The sequence below is a fragment of the Castor canadensis genome, chromosome 12 (genome assembly GCF_047511655.1).
Source record: "Castor canadensis chromosome 12, mCasCan1.hap1v2, whole genome shotgun sequence".
NCBI lineage: Eukaryota > Metazoa > Chordata > Mammalia > Rodentia > Castoridae > Castor > Castor canadensis.
Genome location: NC_133397.1, coordinates 83,306,831 through 83,324,113, shown reverse-complemented (window position 1 = coordinate 83,324,113; position 17,283 = coordinate 83,306,831). Strand labels below are relative to the sequence as shown.

Genomic DNA, 17,283 nt, shown 5'->3' with positions numbered 1-17,283 from the left:
CTCTCTCTCTTCCCCATGCCCCTTCCCTCTCCCCCCAACCCCCTCTCTTCCAGACAGAAACTGTTTTGCCCTTATCTCTAATTTTGTTGTAGAGAGAGTATAAACAATAATAAGAAGGACAAAGCATTTTTGCTAGTTGAAATAAGGGTAGCTATACAGGGAGATTCCTAGCATTGCTTCCATGTACAAATGTGTTACATTCTAAGTTGATTCTTCTCAAACTGACCTTTTTCTCTAGTTCCTGATCCCCTTCTCCTATTGACCTCTGTCACTTTAAAGTTTCTGCATTAGTTCCTCTGCATTGAGGACATCAAATACTGTCATGTTTTTTTGGTTTCTTACCTATCCCCATACCTCCCCTGTGTGCTCTCCCCTTATCGTGTGACCAAAGTCCAATCACATTGCTGTATTTGCCCTAGAGCTAAAGTCTGCATATGAGGGAGAACATATGATTTTTGGTCTTCTGAGCCTGGCTAACCTCACTCAGAATGATGTTCTCCAGTTCCATCCATTTACTTGCGAATGATAAGATTTAATTCTTCTTCATAGCTGAGTAGAATTCCATTGTGTATAAATACCACATTTTCTTAATCCATTCGTCAGTAGTGGGACATCTTTGCTGTTTCCATAACTTGGCTATTGTGAATAGCACTGCAATAAACATGGGTGTGCAGGTGCCTCTAGAGTAACCTGTGTCACATTCCTTTGGGTATATCCCCAGGAGTGGGATTGCTGGATCATATTGTAGGTCTATGTTTAGGTTTTTAAGAAGCCTCCAAATTTTTTTCCAGAGTGGTCACAATAGTTTGCATTCCCACCAAAACCTATATATTCTTTTTAAATGTTTTGAGATAAACTAACACCAACTGCAAAGCAGATAACTTCAAATAAAAAACCACTCTTCACACTTCATTCTTTAGATCCCTGTGAATGAACCACCCAGTACATTCTAAAAGTCAGGAAGAGCCACAATAAATTGAGAACTACCTTAGACTTATCTCTTGTATCAACTTAGGTTAAAATGTCTATCATGTTCTGTTATGGAATAAGAAACAAAGAGTAAGGAATAGAATTTTGGGGAAAGTTGTAAGATTTTGAATGCATCTTTTGCTCTCTCTTTCAGAATGAATGGAATGCCAGAAGTGCAAGACATGAAGCTAATTACTCCCGTAAGGCGCTCCACAAGGATTGAGCGAGCAGTGTCCCGCTACCCAGAAATGCTACAGGAACATGATTTGGTAGTGGCTTCTCTTGACGAGCTACTAGAAGTGGAAGAAACAGAGTGCTTTATTTTCCGTAAAAACGAGGCCTTGCCTATAACATTGGGGTTTGAGATCCTTGAATCATAATTTCCTGTTTCAGAACCTCCAAGAAGTAAGGTAACCTGAAAAAAATGTATAATGTTCAGATGTTGTGGATGCAAATTATGGACCCTAGGAATTGAGGAAGTGAGTCACTGGGTTTTCTCTCAAATTTTATGTCTGCACAGGAGAGTTTTTGGTTTATATGTTTAAGACTGATTTGTCACAGTTTTGCAGCATACATAAGTTTCCCCACAAGCGTGGAAAAAAATTTGTACTTTACTGATCTACTTTATTCCTGTTGTTTTTATACCCGAAGGTTGATGCTGTGGTATGATTTTCCTTTTGGCATCCTTAGCAGATAGGGCAAGTTCTTACAGGTGGAACAGCTGAGATTTGAAACCAGCTTGCAGGCTGGGTGGTCAAACTCCTCATGTAACAGACAAGTTTATACTAGCTATACCTTTGCTCAGAGATCTCAAATGACATTTATGGTGATCTGGACTTCTATCACAGTGTCCCTGTAGATAAAGGGTGATTCTGTCTCCTCAGATATCCTCAGATGAAACACAATCCTAGATCTAGCTTTTCATGTCCAAACTTAATTTTGCATTTGTTATTCAGAAAACACTTCAAGTAAAAACAAAAGAGATAGGGGAAAAGGGTCCTCACCCTTTTCAAACAACACTTGCTTCTTCACTTCAGTTCTTCTCTCTGCCAGGGGAAAGATAGCCTGAAAAGGCCATGTGAGCCCCAGAGACTATTACAGGTTTCTTTTTCTTCCTTCTAGCAATTGCTGGAAAAATAGAGTCACTTTGTAAATACAATGTATAGAAAAGCCTAGTAAATACATTTAAAATTTTAGCTTTCTTTATATTTAAATGTATCTAAAATTTTTTTTTAAATCATTGAATTGTTATTTGTTCTTGCTTTATTCATTTATTTATTACAGAGAGCAGTGGTGATGGCTTGGCAAGAAAACTAGGGGTTTCTCTTCGGAAACACCAACAGACTTCCCCAATATTCATTCATGGGAATATTCATAGGGAATATTCATTGCCTGGAGGACTCACCCTATTTAAGGGTCTGACCATCAGTTCCACCTGATTTTTTCACTGTGAGGGAAGCGGTCTATCTGTCAAGGTCAGGTTTATAATAACAAAGTTCATAAAACTGAGCTATAAATAAGGCCAGCAGACCAATTCTCCATGAGCAGTAGATAATCACCACAACTGAATCTTCCTTTGAGCTGTCAGCTCAGAGGATTTTTTAGAAACCACAAGTCTGAATGTGGGACTCAGAGGAGTCAGGTATTAAAATCACCAGGTTAAAAGCCTGAACCAAGTCCATCCATGTAAGGAAAGTGCTTGCCTCAGACCTTAGATGCCTTCATTCTATGGATAGGTCCTTAGGATTAAGCCTACACTGCCACCCTTTGCTTGTGTGTTCACCTTTTCTCTGGCTTCTAAATGGCTCACCCCTGCCACTCATCCCCTCTCCTTCTCCCTTCCCAGGCCTGAGAATAAGCTGATTTCTTTGTGCCGGTTTCACATCTCAAAACCGTATTGCAGCTCAGTTCTCTGAAGAGTTGTTTCTCTTTCTTCGCTGTCAGTTCTTTGCAGTACCCTCTGGCACTAACATAACAGTGTAGGTTAAACTATTGATGTCTTATAATGTATAATTTTCAAAATGACAAATCAGAAGTTTTGAATAATAAGAACAGATTAAATAGTCTTCTCAGTACAAAGGGATGTGGAAATGATCGTGGATGCTACAGAAACTACAGAAAACTGCACCTTAATTCTAGGGCACTTTGTAGATGCCTTCTTGTTAAGTAAGTAGCTGTTCCTAGATAAAGGGAGCTAGAGGGAGGGACAGTGGGAGGAAAGAAGGCAGGTCCTTAATCCCAGGAAGGAGGTTTGTAGGGAGTTATAATGGAAATACAGGTATTTGTAGACACCTAATGTTGTTTAAGGACAGCTTTTTAGAGGAAGTGAGGATAAAGTGAATTTAAAAAGAAGATAAGGAGAATTACATATGGCCTCACTGCAGAATGACCATGAACGAGAAGCATTTATTAGTGTTTACTGTGCCAGACACTGCTGAGTCTGTTACATGCTATAAAAGACTGCTTTTATCTGCCTGACATGTACTTCTTCTAATAAGAGAACCCCAATTTCCTTAGGACTCTATCTTTCCCACTCATAGTCTTAAACGGTTTGAGAGGAATGGGCAAGCGTGTGACCCAGGCCTGGACAACCAGAGCTGGGCCTCTCCCTAGCCAGAAGCACTGATTAGAGGATGGGGTCCTGTCTCAGTCAAAACCAGTGAGACTCCATTTCTCAGACTTTTCTTGAGAAAAGACATTTCCTGGTAGCATTCCTGAAAAGATAAGATGAAAATCTAGAGTCTGGGATTAGCCATTTTGATATGAACAAAACCTGCCAAAAAAAAAATAGTCTCAACACAGAATAAAATTGAGAGCTGGAAAGAGTGAGGTTATATCAGTGACACAAAATTTGATCCCCTGGCTCATGCTAGGCCTGGAACTGGCCTGGCCCTGGACGTTTCAGTTATAAGAGCCAACCCCCTTTTTCCTTAAGCTCATTTCATTTAGGCTTCTGTCAGTTGCTAATAGAAAAAAAAAAATCCTTACTAATGTACACACACACGCTAAATTTATCATTGTACAGAAAACTCTGATTTCATGCTTGCTTTGGCCAAGCTCCATGTATATACTTGACTACATTCTCACAACAGCTTTGTGACATAGATATGGAAATAATATTTAGACAATAAGTGACAAGGTAAATTTTCAAATTCAAGGCTGTCTGGTTCCAGGTCCAGAGCCATTATTAACTTCTATCTCTAATGTAAGGAAATTAGTAGGATGGTGACAGAGAAGAAGCAAATCTGAGAGAGAAAAAAAAAGTCCCTGAGCTGTTCCCAGTTTACCAAACAGGAGTGACTGATGGCAGAAGTACTGCCACTTACTCTGCAAATGTGGTGACTTGGTCACTTTTTTTCTGACTCCTGGGGACTCTGAGTCAGAGTTAGGATATTGATCCAGCTGCTGTAACTAATCCTAAATACAAATGCATTTCTCTCACATCGACAGTCTCAATGCTGAGATGGTGCCAGGCACAGGCCACATCAGCTGTGGGACTCTGCCATCCCTACCATACTATCTGGTCCATGTGGGTCAAACCATTGCACTCTCCAGCCACTGGAAGGGGGAAGAGGAAGGACCAGGCAAAACTCTCCTAACGTCACAACTCAGAAACTGGACACATTACTTTGGTCCAATCCTTGGTCACATGTCCCCACCCATCTTCAAAGAAACCTTGGAAATGTCTATCAGGTGGCCATGTACCCAACTAAAAATTCTTCTAGAAAAAGGGATGACTGTCAGTGTCTATCACACACAGTCAGCCTTAGGAGCAGTGGTGTACATCTTTAAAGGGTAGACAAGCTGAAGTATAGAGATGGCATTAGGGTAAATAAACAAAACCTGTATCAAATGAACAATACCCACCTACAAGTCTCTATCCCACTCCATGTTTTCCCAAACAAGTTCATGAGCATTGAGGAAAGTTCTAAGCCACAGCCTTTATAGTCTTTCACCACTTCCTCTTTTTTTGTTCCCTGCAATTTTTAAGCACACTCAGAGTAATAAAGGAACTGGGTGCCCTGTTTCATTCAACAAAATGCACAGGACACTGCAGATGCCAGAGATAACAATAATGAGCCAAAAGAACCGAACCCCTCTGAGCTGAAGGTCTAGCGGGGACACTTAGTAATCAGAATCAAATGCAAATGTGTAAGTCCTGAGAAAGAGGTCTATGGGCCAGAGAGAGAAGGAACTGCTGTAGCCAGGGAGGAGAAGAGGCCTCAGAACTGAGAGAGAAGAGGCAGGGGAATGCTTTAGGCAGTGGAGTGGCCACTCCTACCTCTCCACCCTCTCCAAGACCTTTAAGTTACTTCTGATGGATATTTATACCTCAGTCCTTACATCCTTTGTACCCTGGGAGGGAATTCTGGTTGTTTCGTAATATTGGTCACTGTACTGTATTCCAAGACCTTTCCAGAAAAAGCATGTGTCTTAGTGACTGAGAAGTCTTCCTGATGAAATTCCTCTAGCCCTTAATAAAGATCTAGGATTTAAAGTCCCCAGGCCAGTGACACCTGGTCCTTGCTTGGACGATCTGCCCCTCCAGGCTCTGGGACTGGACATCTGTCCAGGAGAAGGAAAGACCGTAGCAGAGCCAGGCCCAAAACTTTTGAAATACACGGGAGAGATTGGAAAGTAAACTCCCTGAGCGTGTAACTTGTGCCCCTTAGTGGTCTTCAGACATTCCAAGAACCACTGTTGATTCACAGAAAATGAAACTAGAGAACTCTACCATCAGGCAGCTGTGTTCCTTCCAGGACTTTCCTTGTCATTTCCCACATGTAGATTCAGTCTAAGCCTCCCGGTAATGCCAGCCGATACCACTGACAGGCAAAAGGTGAACAGTAGGAGAAAATTAAAATCAATGACCTCAAAACAATGAGGGGCCGGGGCTGACCAGAGAAGCTCCTACCAAAATGAAGAATCAAGTTTTCAAATCATGAGTGTGAATTTTAATATATTTTAATGCATATATGTGCCAAGTTCAAAGATGTTTAGGCTATCTTATTTCATCTTTCATAGTGACCTGGAATGAAAGAACAGTTAATGAAACAATCTTTAGCCAACCAGGTTTTGTAAATTATGTAATAGAATCAAAGGCACAGAAACACTGTTTTCAAAAAGAAATATTTAGAAATAAAAGTAGATGTGAAACACAGTGCAGCTCTGGAAGACTGACTAAAATAATCCTATTTGTTGCACACATTTCCAAAAGGCCCAAAGACCCTGGGGGATATCTTCTAGGATAAGATCAGTACTCTTTCCTCCTCTCTAAAAGAAGTGTTCTTCAGCTCCAAATCTGTTATATTTAGGCAGTTTCAATACACTTGCTTTCTTCTCCTTCCAAACTTTTCCTGTTATCTGAAAAATATCTCCAGCAGAAGATGACCTGTGTTGCCAGCTCCTGTCCAGGATTTAGTCAGCCTCCTCCTGGTCCTCATCTCTCTCTTTCCTCTCAGCCTTACAAGAAACAAAGAAAAGTAGTTTTGGAACCAACCCTTATTCCCAAACTCACACAGGGACTCCCAAGCAAAGGTAGAATATGTGTCAAAATGCCTGAGTCAGGATAAGCATAAGGGCGTGGACTGACCAAGCCAACGCTTCTTCTCCCCAGAAGAGCCTGCTGATATTGGTGGGAGTGTATCCAGTCTTCCAGCGGACTAAGATGGAAAACTAGCTGCAAACCACTGACTACAGATTATGAATGCACTTGCATTTTGAGCTTCTCCTAGGCAGGAATAAAGTAGCCTACTATTCCTTCTGTACTTTACCCTCAAGGAGGAGGCACTCAATACACACTGGTTGAAAGAACAACCTTGTGACTAAAGGGAACCTATGAAATGGACATTTTAGCAAGTGAGCTATAGGAAAACCACAGCAGGACTTGGGGATGCAGACCCCAGCTAGGAGTTAAGTTGTCACTCATGATAGCAGAATCTCATCCCAAATGTCAGAGGATCTGAAGCAGAGCACCTGCAACTTGGTATTTATAGAGGCTTCCTATAGACGAAGCCCCAGGTAGGGATAGTGCGTGCCCTACCTACAACCTGTCCCAGTGGGGATGGATTTGGACAGTGGACCAGCCAACCATGGTCTGTAAAGGTGCAGGGCAACCATCAGCTCATCCCTGTTGAGCAGAACCTATGGCTCTATCAGCCCTAATGTCCTATTTTTGAAAACATTTAAATTTCCCTAAAATTCATAAATAGTATCTATAATTTTAAGAATCAGCATAATGCTCTAACTAAAAGGAAAAATTAAAAGCAATCTATAATATGTATTTCTACTTAAGTCCTCAAGAATCACTACACTTGAAAATAAAACAAAAAGCCCTTGTAAATTTCCCATTGTCCCCAATGATTGATGCCACCCTATTGGTCACTACTGCCCTTGCCCATGGTAGCCACAGCAAGGTGGCTCCTCCTGTCTCTGCTGTGGAGAGTAGAGCAGGCCACCTCCCAGCCACTTACCCTCTGACTGGAAGTTAGGAAGCAGGAGGCAGAGTCCAGTCTAGCCCGTTCTTGCTCCACAACCAACTCATGTGGCATCTGTAGGGCCAAAGGCAGATGGAGATGGAATCCTGGAAGGGCCTCCCAGGATTCCTCAGTTATGCATAGACTCCCTGCCCATGGCTACCAGATTCCCACCCAAAGATGCTGCAAGAAGAGGTAGCAGGGGAAGGAAGGTTTCCTGGGGTGCATTGTCAGGGGAAGTTAGAGAAGGCCAGGGAAATTCTGCAGAGACCCACCAGTTCTGGGACGGCCCGAAATAGCGAGCTGAGTGGGAAGTGCAGAAAGTTGAGACAGGTGGTGGTGTAGAGGTCAGCACAGCGCATCAGCTGGCTGGAGAAGAGTGTCTGGTGGAAGCCACAGTGGAACAGGCTCCCCATGGGTGCTGTAGCGTAGGTCCAGCTCCCGGGTGACCCTCTGATCAGAGGGGAAGTACCATGAATTGAGATCCCTACCCATCTCCACCTGCACAGTCCATGGCACTGGTTACGCACCCTGAGGACAAGCACCCCCTGCTGGGCAAGGACACAATCCTGCCGTCATCCATTCCCTCACTGGGGATTGAGGACTGTGCCCGCGTGCAGTGAAGGAGATGCACGTCCTGCTCCCGCAGGCAGCTACCCATACTTACAGAGGTGAGCTAGCTCTCCACTTTGCCACAGATCCCACTTTGGGCTTCCCTCACTGCGACCTGCCTGGTCCCAAAAACTAACCACCTAGGACCAAAACCACAGCCTCATTTATCTTCTGACACACCCAACAGAGGATTTGGCAAGGCCCATAGCCCAGTCTCACTGTTGCTTTCCCAGCAGGCCCCATCCCACCTCCAGGCCCTACTTTTGGAGTGTGAAAAACTAACTGGTCTGACATCCAGGGTAACCAAATGCACACTGATTCTCTCGTAGCCTCAGTTTCTCCATCTGAAAACTAAGGGTGACAACCCCCATATAGCCACCTGCCAGGCTCTGGGGATGTTCAAATGGCTGTGTTTTATGTCCTTATTCTTTATCACCTGCAAAAGGCTGCCCAAAACTTCATTATTGATCCCAGCCAGGTTTAGGGTTGCCAAATGGTCTGACTCCCTTAGTCCTGGCTGGCCTGTGAGAATCACCCAGCATCCATGGCAGATGGTCAGCAAAGCCACATGGGAATGTTTTCCTTTCTCTTTTTTTCCCAGGACCCATCTGCTCACTGGCCCTGAGTTGCATTTTCTCAGGCACCTTCTCCAAATTTTGAACATAGCTGACCTCAAACTTTGAACATAGCTGATTAGTTGGCCACAAGAAGACCCAACCCAGCAGGCAGGCACTTCTCAGAAGTGTTAATGATGAAGATTGAGGGGCCAGAGGGAGGCAAACCCCACAAATCAGGCTCAACTCTCCAGCAACATCACACTGCCGTCATTTGGAACATCAGCCAGCAGAGGGTGCTGAAGGACAAGGTCAGGTGGCACTTGAGCAAGGTTAGGGAGAATCAGGTTAGCTGAGCTCCTGGCATTGGAAACAAACAAAGCAGATCCAGGCAGGCAGCAGGAGGCATAGCCCCTCATCCCCTACTGGGCTTATCCCCTCCTCACTCATCACCCAGCTCTTACCTGAATTTCCTTCTTGGTAGAGTTGATGGCTTGTAGCCCACAAGTGCTCCCATCCATGTGCCTGGAGCAAAAATGGCCATATGTCCCAGGAGAGGAGAGGACTATGGTCTCCCTGGGCCCCATGGCGGTGCGGGGCGGGGGGGGGGGGGGGGGGGGGCGGGGGAGGAGGTGGAGAGGATGCCTGTGAGCATCCATTGAGGGTGTGGCTTGGCATGTTCATGTGAGTGAGAGGGCAGACCCCTCACTCCATGCTCAGTGGATTAGGAGGAAAGAATGTCGTGGAATTGAGTAGTCCCAAGGGGGTCAGTGAGATTCCAAAGTCCAGTTTATTAGGGAAGTCCAGTCTGAAACACATCATCTTGGTTTTCTGATGACCTTGGCCCAAACCTCACTGCCAGACCTATACACGGCTGCTGCCCCCTCCATCCCTCTCCCACCCCATCACCACCAGAAAAGCCAGGGTTCTTACTGGTACAGATCTGCGAGATGTGTGTCCAGCCTCTTCAGCTGCTCTGACCACTCTGAAACACAAGACCAGACAGCACAGGTGAATGACAGCCTGAGTCACCCACTGGCCCTGCTCAGTTTTGCCTGCCAGGCCACAGATGGCTGGGGGTGAGGTGGGGTGGTCTTTACTCCTCCAGCTATAACATCTGTGACCCCTTCAGTCAGGTGAGACTCCACTTAAAGCAAAGCAGGGATAGCATAGCCCCATGGGACACATGGCAAGGGCATTCAGGGAGTCAGGTGACTTCTCAAAGTCACAAGGCATGACTCAAACCTAGCAGCTTTTGGAACAAATTCCAAATTGTTTGGACTCACAGCAAGCCCTAACCTTAAGGCTGGCTTCACATCTTCCTAAGTGGAAAGTGTGTGCCTCCCGCACACTAAAGTCCTCAGGGCAGATAAGGAAAGAGGATAAGGTGAGGAAGGAAAGAAACCAGCCCTGAGAAACACCTTGGGAATCTGGAGTCAGAAGATGAGGATTTGAGTCCCAGCTTGGCCTCTACCACCTGTGTGACTTTGGGCAAGCCTCTTAATCTCTCTGGGTGTCTGCCTCCGTGAGTATAAAATACCCAAGTTTGAACTCAGGGCTTTGCACTTGCTAGGCAGGTGCTCTACTGCTTGAACCACACCTTCAGCTACTTATGTATAAAATAGATTCCTGATCACTACAAACCCACCACAGAACAAGGGGGAAGATAGGGATGGGACTAGCCAAAGCATGAATGCCCAGTCCTGACCCCCACAACTCACCCTTCTCACGAGCCCAGATGCCCAGCTCCCAGGACAGCTCAGGAACCACCAGGCAAGTCCGCCAGCCCTGCTGCTTCTTGGATTTGACAATGTCCCCAAAGATGTGGTCCCCAATGTACAGGATGTCCTTACCCCGCACCCCAAGCAGCTCACACATCACATCTGATGAGCCTGCCACACCAAGAGAGAACAGGCACTTTCTCACCTTCCTGCCCTGGTGGGAAGTTAGGGATTTGGGTGAGAGTGGACACCCATAGAGCCAAAGGGATAAGGTAGAAGCTGGTACCTCCAGAGTAGACAGCACAGTGCTGGTGGGACCCAGTGTAGGTACCCACACAGAGCTTCCCAGAGTCCTGGAGGGGTAGAAGGGAGCCCTAAGCCAAGACAATCACAATGTCTTCCCTAGTCAGGGAAGGGGGCCTAGAATGGCTGGAGTAGTCATGGGGGCAAGGGAGAAAGAATGCCACAGGGCCCTGAAGTAGTCCCCTGGTTCTCTTTCTCCACAGACAGATACCAGCAGAGCCAGCTATAGCCACATGCAGGTCAAGTCTAAGGGCAAGAAGTCTCCCCTCCACCAACTATGAGTCAAGGAGAATGGGACTTAGCACAGGCAATTACCGTGTTGACCTGTCTCAGGACTGTCCCCTCTGCAAAGAAGCGGGGCTTCTGCGTGTCTACCACAATCAGGTCAAAGTAGGACCTCCAGGGCCTGGCTGAGGCCTCAGCCTGTGGGATGGGGTGAGGGGGCGTGCATGTGCAGGAACATGGGGCACACCCAGCCTGGGAAGTCTGGTCCTGCCACAGCAGGCTCCTGTCACAGCCTGCCCCCTCCCTGACAGCCTCCCAGTCGGATAAGACATCCCTGGACCTTGGAACCAGGAGGTCTTGCTTTCCAGTCTCTCCAACCAAGCTGTGCACTATGTGCTCAACAGGTGGGTGTTGGCATCGTGCACACTTAGGTCACCCTCCAGAGCTCCTCACAGTGCATGTCACGATCAGGGACGTGTGACATAAGCACAGTCACCAGGCTAGGACCACACTCATCCACCCAGCAACACCTGGTCACATCCACAGCCCAGGGCCTATCACAACATCCCCATCCCCTGGGCCTGCCATGCCTTATCTCACCCCCTTCTCACCCCATCCCACCTCTCCCCAAACATCTGACTGCCTCCTGAAGGTCTTCTTAGGGATCTTGCCTCACCCACTCAGCAGCTCCAGCAAAAAAGGCCTAGAGGTTCACTCACATGCTTGGTTCTTCCTTGAGGGAGGACTGGACATGGGAGAAACTGACCCTCCCTGCCCTTTGTACAGTTTCCCCAGACTGGACGAGATACTTGCCTCACCAGTGTCAAACAGGTAAGTCATGATGGCCTGGCAGAGATAGGCAGGAGTTGGTCACAGAACTGGGGCTGGGCTAGGGAGTCACTGCCTGCCTCTGCCCTCACCCCACTATCTTCCCTCCTAGTGCCATAGGAACAAGATAGTGGAAACATTGTCCATTTCACTGAGGGCTTGAGAGACCAAGAAATGGAGCCCAAGAGGCCAGCCAGGTGGTGAGGATAGGAAGGTCTTTGCTCCTCTTCATCCCTTCGTTATTTCCTACAATGCCTCAGTGTCCCCTGGGACTAGAAGCCAAGCAGAGGGCCCTGCCCCTCCATGTGCAGACTCACATCAGTGTAGTTGTAGCTGCTGTTGGTAGCCAAAAACACTTTCCCAACCTCCTTCATCTTGCTCAGCAGGATAGGGATTCGTACCTGGGACAAAGAAGCAGTAATAGTGATTCCCAACCTCTCAGAACTGCCACTGGGATCTCCTTCTTGGGTTTCAGTCCCTGGGAACCACTCTCAGCCCAGCCTCCAGAGAAGGTGGGCTCCAAGCCAGGAGGGAAGGCCCTGAGCAGTGCCAGGGAGCCAAGTGTCTGGGTAACCTTGAGGGAAAGGACCAGAGAAGAGACAGTCATAGCTCTGATCTATGGCTACTCACATCCTTCTCCACATATTTCTCCAAGTTCTCCAGGGTCTTCTCCTTGAGACAGCCCTGCAAGAGGGAACAGAGCTGTATGTGCATGGGTGTGCATGTGTGTGTGCTCATCTGTACACATGTCTGCATCCAACTGGTGGGTGTGGTAAGGGGAGTCCAGACCACAGTTCTCAGTAGGAAGAGGGGTGGAAGCTCTATATCAACTGGAGGACTGGAAGTTGCCCAGGAGCACTGAGGGCAGAGAGGCCAAGGGTCCTGGAACCCTGGGCCACTCACCGACTGGTGGACATTATTCATGGCTTCAGTCACATCCTGGAAGAGGCTTTGGAAGGACATGAAGAGGTTCCCATGCTGATAGCCAGTGTCACAGCTGGGAGAGATCAAGAGGGAATGGGGAAGCAGATAAGGGGCCTGAAGTGACCACCAACCCTGGAACGTGATCTCTCCTGTCACTAGGGCTTCCAGAGCATATATCCTAGCCATTCTGACAGGGGAGTCACCCTGTACTCAGCATACCCTAGGGGACAACACAAGTTACAGAGGTGGGTGCCACCCTGCAGTGGAGGCCCTCAAAGCCCTCAGGAGGGCTACTTAAAAAGCTGGACATCGATCTACCATTTGATCCAGCAATACCACTCTTGGGGATATACCCAAAAGACTGTTACTCCAGAGGCACCTGCACATCCATGTTTATTGCAGCACTATTCACAATAGCCAAGTTATGGAAACAGCCAAGATGCCCCACCACTGACGAATGGATTAAGAAAATGTGGTATCTATACACAATGGAATTTTATGCAGCCATGAAGAAGAACGAAATGTTATCATTCGCTGGTAAATGGATGGAATTGGAGAACATCATTCTGAGTGAGGTTAGCCTGGCTCAAAAAACCAAAAATCGTATGTTCTCCCTCATATGTGGACATTAGATCAAGGGCAAACACAACAAGGGGATTGGACTATGAGCACATGATAAAAGTGAGAGCACACAAGGGAGGGGTGAGGATAGGTAAGACACCTAAAAAACTAGCTAGCATTTGTTGCCCTTAACGCAGAGAAACTAAAGCAGATACCTTAAAGCAACTGAGGCCAATAGGAAAAGGGGACCAGGAACTAGAGAAAAGGTTAGATCAAAAAGAATTAACCTAGAAGGTAACACCCACGCACAGGAAATCAATGTGAGTCAATGCCCTGTATAGCTATCCTTATCTCAACCAGCAAAAACTCTTGTTCCTTCCTATTATTGCTTATACTCTCTCTACAACAAAATTAGAAATAAGGGCAAAATAGTTTCTGCTGGGTATGGGGGGGGGAGGGAGGGGCGGAGTGGGTGGTAAGGGAGGGGGTGGGGGCAGTGGGGAGAAATGAACCAATCCTTGTATGCACATATGAATAATAAAAGAAAAATGAAAAAAAAAATTTAAAAATAAATAAATAAATAAATAAATAAATAAGCCCTCAGGAGGAACCTCTGCCCGGGAGTGTGGTCTCCTCTTTGGAGTTTGGCTCTTGGGCAGCTGCAGCATTGTATTAGTCTCCCCACAGCTGGGCAGAGTATGGGACATACTTGGTGTATCTGGAGCAGTTAGAGAAGTAGTCCACCAGACAGGCATAGAGGTAGGCTTCTGGAATAGAGAGGTCGGTCAGTCACTGGCCCAGGAAGCCCAGCAGCTGACCCCAGGCCAGAGCTGTGCCAAGAACCTTCCCACACCCTCCATCCAGCCCTCACCAGGCAGATTGAAGAGCGTGTTGAGGATGTGGAACCGCTGCAGGTCATCCCTCTGAATGAACTTGCTGGGGTAGAAGCTCCAGATCTCTGGCCTGGGAGGAGGAGGCTGGGCACAGCCAATGTCCTCCCCCCAATGCCTCCAAAGTCCTGTCTAGGCTTGGCTATTCCTTTCACTTCCACCCACCCTTCTATCCCAGCTGGCTGGCATTTGTGGAGCATCTACAGTGTGCCTGAGTCACTCCTCCCTCCCTCAGTTCCCCCGTTCCCCCACACTTTCTTCAGTATGTGGAGCTGCATTCCCTAGCTCTTGCCTTCTACCCTCTCCCACCCCCTTGTCCCTTACTCTGAGAGGAAGGTGAAACCATGGGCATCTAGCAGCACATTTCCATGAGCATCCACCTTCAACAGGTTTCCATAGAGCACATCAAACAGCAGCCCCCTGGAGAGAGCATGGGGCTGTGAGTGGGGATCTCGGGGCGACTGCAGCATCCCACCAGTCCAGAAAGCACACCTGGTAGGGAAGGTGGGGTCATAGGTGTAACTCAGGATCTCGTGCGGGTACCCAACACACACCAGGCGCTCCAACAGCATCTCAAAGGCCAGCGCCTCATAGGCTGGGGACTTGTAGGCTGCAGGGAGGCCAGGAAGATCCAAGCTGGTTGGTTTCTGGTTGCCCGTGCCTTGTTCCTACAGCCCCAAAGACCCTGTGCTCCAGCCTCCTACCAGCCAGAGTATAGTCCATGTCGAAGCCAAAGCAACGAATCTTCCCCAGTGCCAGGCTGCGGTTAACAAAAATCCTGGGGAGGGAAGAAGAGAGCTGGACTCAGCCCCTGAAAGTCCAAGACCCTGACCCTTGACAGTGGGAGCCCAACAGAGAGGCAGAGCACCCCTGCATCTGCAGAAATAACAGGGAGGGGGTCAGGCCCATCCAGGGACTTGTCTGGGCCCTGTTCGGTCTCCTCACACCCTCCAATGTGTGTGAAAGCATGTGTCCAAGTGTATGCACACAGTTGGTGGCTCTCTGTTTCGCCAGGTGAGAAAGTTAACACATCCATCCCTGGGAATGAAGGTGTTCAATTGTTAAACATGGAAGGCTGCCATTTTCTGAAGTGGGGTCACTGTCCAAGTTGAGATGTATTTGCCACAATTGGTAGTACATGTCTCCCTTGCCAGAAATAAAGGTGAGAGATCTTTATGGGAGGAAAGAAAGTGGAAGGAGCCCCCTACTGGAATGTCTATGTCACTGTTCCCACCAGACAATAGATATCTGTACAAAGGTGACCCTTGTGAGTGCAGGTGCCTATCTGTGTACTGAAAGGAGTTACCATGTGTTGCTGCTTCATGTGGGCTATTGCAGGCTGAATCCCCCACCCCTACCTCAACAGCCACCTCACCTCTGGTGCCAGTCATGCACCACGCCTTGGGAAGAAACCATGTCCTCAGAGTCCTGGCCAGGCTCCCTGCTGGACTCCCGTGGCTCATCCACACTGGCCATCGCCACACCACTCAGTGAGGAAGAGTCAACAGTCCCTTCCCCAGCCCCCTGCACACTATCAGTGTGGCCCAGCTGCTCCCCTCTCCCTCAGAAACTTGGGACCCCGCTGACCCAGCTGGCCCCACCCTATGCTCCCACCGTCTCCCATGGTCCTTTTGAGGGAGGAGTCAGCCAGGACAGTGTCTGGTATCTCTTCCCTTCTTCAGGGGAGAAAGCATTAAAGATCAAGGAAGAACAGTTCATCTACCCTATGCCACCTCCATGCCTAGGATTTGCACATCCAAGGACCTCAACTGCTTAGAAAGTTGAGGCAAACATAGGAATTAGAAAGGCAGGGACTGTGTGCTTTAAAAATAAGAGCCTTTGATAAATGCATCAAGAACTCGGGCCTCTTGCTTTACACACAATTCTAACACATTTTGTTAACCAATCTCCCAGCTCAAGGATATTTAAAGAAGAAGCATGCCAAGAGTTGTAAGAAGTGGCAGATGACTCTATTCCAGAATCAGAGAAAAGAGGATACAAAAGAAAGTATCAAAAAGCAGAACTGGGGGACTGGAGGCAAGTGGTAGAATACCTGCATAGCAAGCATGAAGCCCTGAGTTCAACCCCAGTACCACCAAAACAAAACAGAACTGGAGCCATCAAGAGTAGAGGTATAAATAGCCCTGAAGATCCAGACCATTGCTTTTAGTGCAAAGCAGTGATTTCCATCCAGAAACACTTAGATGAGGTGGCATGTCCTCTTTTAAAAAGGAAAGCAGGTTTATGATTTGTTTTAGGAAATTTCTTTCCAAAACGGCTGGTCTAAATAAAGTTAGGCACTTTTAAATGAATTTTTTTTAAGTTCTCTGAGAGAAAAAAAGCATGTTTGCAGAATAACTCCTTCCTTGACAATGCAAAATGAGCCACAATTAGGATGGTGAGGCAAAGGTATGGAGCGTGCAGCAGAAGTGATCTCTTATTGGATGTATGCATGAGTGACGGATTCATATATGTTAGAGGGAGGATGACTGGGTTTGTGTATGCAGGGATGGATAGATGGATGGGTGAGGGATAGGTGATGAATAATGGGTTCGTGTGTGCATGGAGAGAAGGATGGCAGGCTGTATAAGGTAACGTTTATTAAGGAAGTCAGAAGAGAATCAAGCTTCAGAAGTCCAGAGACTTTCTGGACTTCTTACCCTATGATTCTGTGTCACCTGCTCATCTCATGGTTGTCCTTTGAGCACCCTTTCCCACATTGCATGGTTCTCCTTTAGGTCAGAAAAGAGAGGAGGAATATCTGGTCATGGGAAGTCACTGAGAAGCTCTTCAGGAAATAACCCAATGAGTGTGCAAAAGTGCAAACTGCTTTTCCTATAACTGATCTTGGAATTTCTCTGGACCTCCCTTTGCACCAGAAGGCAGGAAAGCCACCCATTGACACTCAGGTACACTATGTCACTTCAGTGTTTCCCAGGTCACTCTCCCCTTCCCCACCATCTCCTAGGGTTGACTAAACAATGTAAGTTGGCCATACTGGTAGTTGAGAAGGACATTGCTTGATGGGTCTTGGTGTGACCTGCACTGGCACAGCCGCAGTGCCTAGCACCTCCTCATGTTGTAGTGGCCATGTCCCACTGGGTCTTCAACAGGGATGGTCTCCACTACCATCTTAGGATACAGCTGCTTGTCCAGCCCTCAGATTCCCCTTGACTAAATGAAGGCCCATCAGCCAGGACCATGAGCTGTCATTATAGGA

The 17,283-nt window shown here is 47.2% G+C and overlaps 2 protein-coding genes across 2 annotated transcripts in view; one reads left to right on the top strand and one right to left on the bottom strand.

The window, feature by feature from the left end:
- The window catches only part of Ckap2l (cytoskeleton associated protein 2 like), a 44,668-nt gene extending 38,538 nt beyond the window's left edge, over nt 1-6,130 (top strand). Inside the window, exon 9 of the mRNA XM_074050270.1 lies at nt 1,124-6,130. Within this exon, the coding sequence (XP_073906371.1) occupies nt 1,124-1,349 (226 nt within the window). The 3' untranslated portion in view covers nt 1,350-6,130. The remainder of the gene's footprint in view (nt 1-1,123) is intronic.
- Nucleotides 6,131-7,273: 1,143 nt separating this feature from the next.
- Nt5dc4 (5'-nucleotidase domain containing 4) lies at nt 7,274-15,539 on the bottom strand. Its single transcript, XM_020180157.2, has 16 exons — nt 15,439-15,539; nt 14,768-14,841; nt 14,556-14,673; nt 14,388-14,483; nt 14,045-14,136; nt 13,883-13,940; nt 12,592-12,685; nt 12,319-12,372; nt 12,006-12,089; nt 11,674-11,706; nt 10,951-11,058; nt 10,619-10,685; nt 10,333-10,503; nt 9,545-9,596; nt 9,076-9,136; nt 7,274-7,520 (listed from the first exon to the last, which is right to left on the bottom strand). Exons 1-16 carry the CDS (start codon nt 15,537-15,539, stop codon nt 7,344-7,346), a joined length of 1,440 nt encoding a protein of 479 aa, XP_020035746.2. The 3' UTR covers nt 7,274-7,343.
- Nucleotides 15,540-17,283: the final 1,744 nt, after the last annotated feature.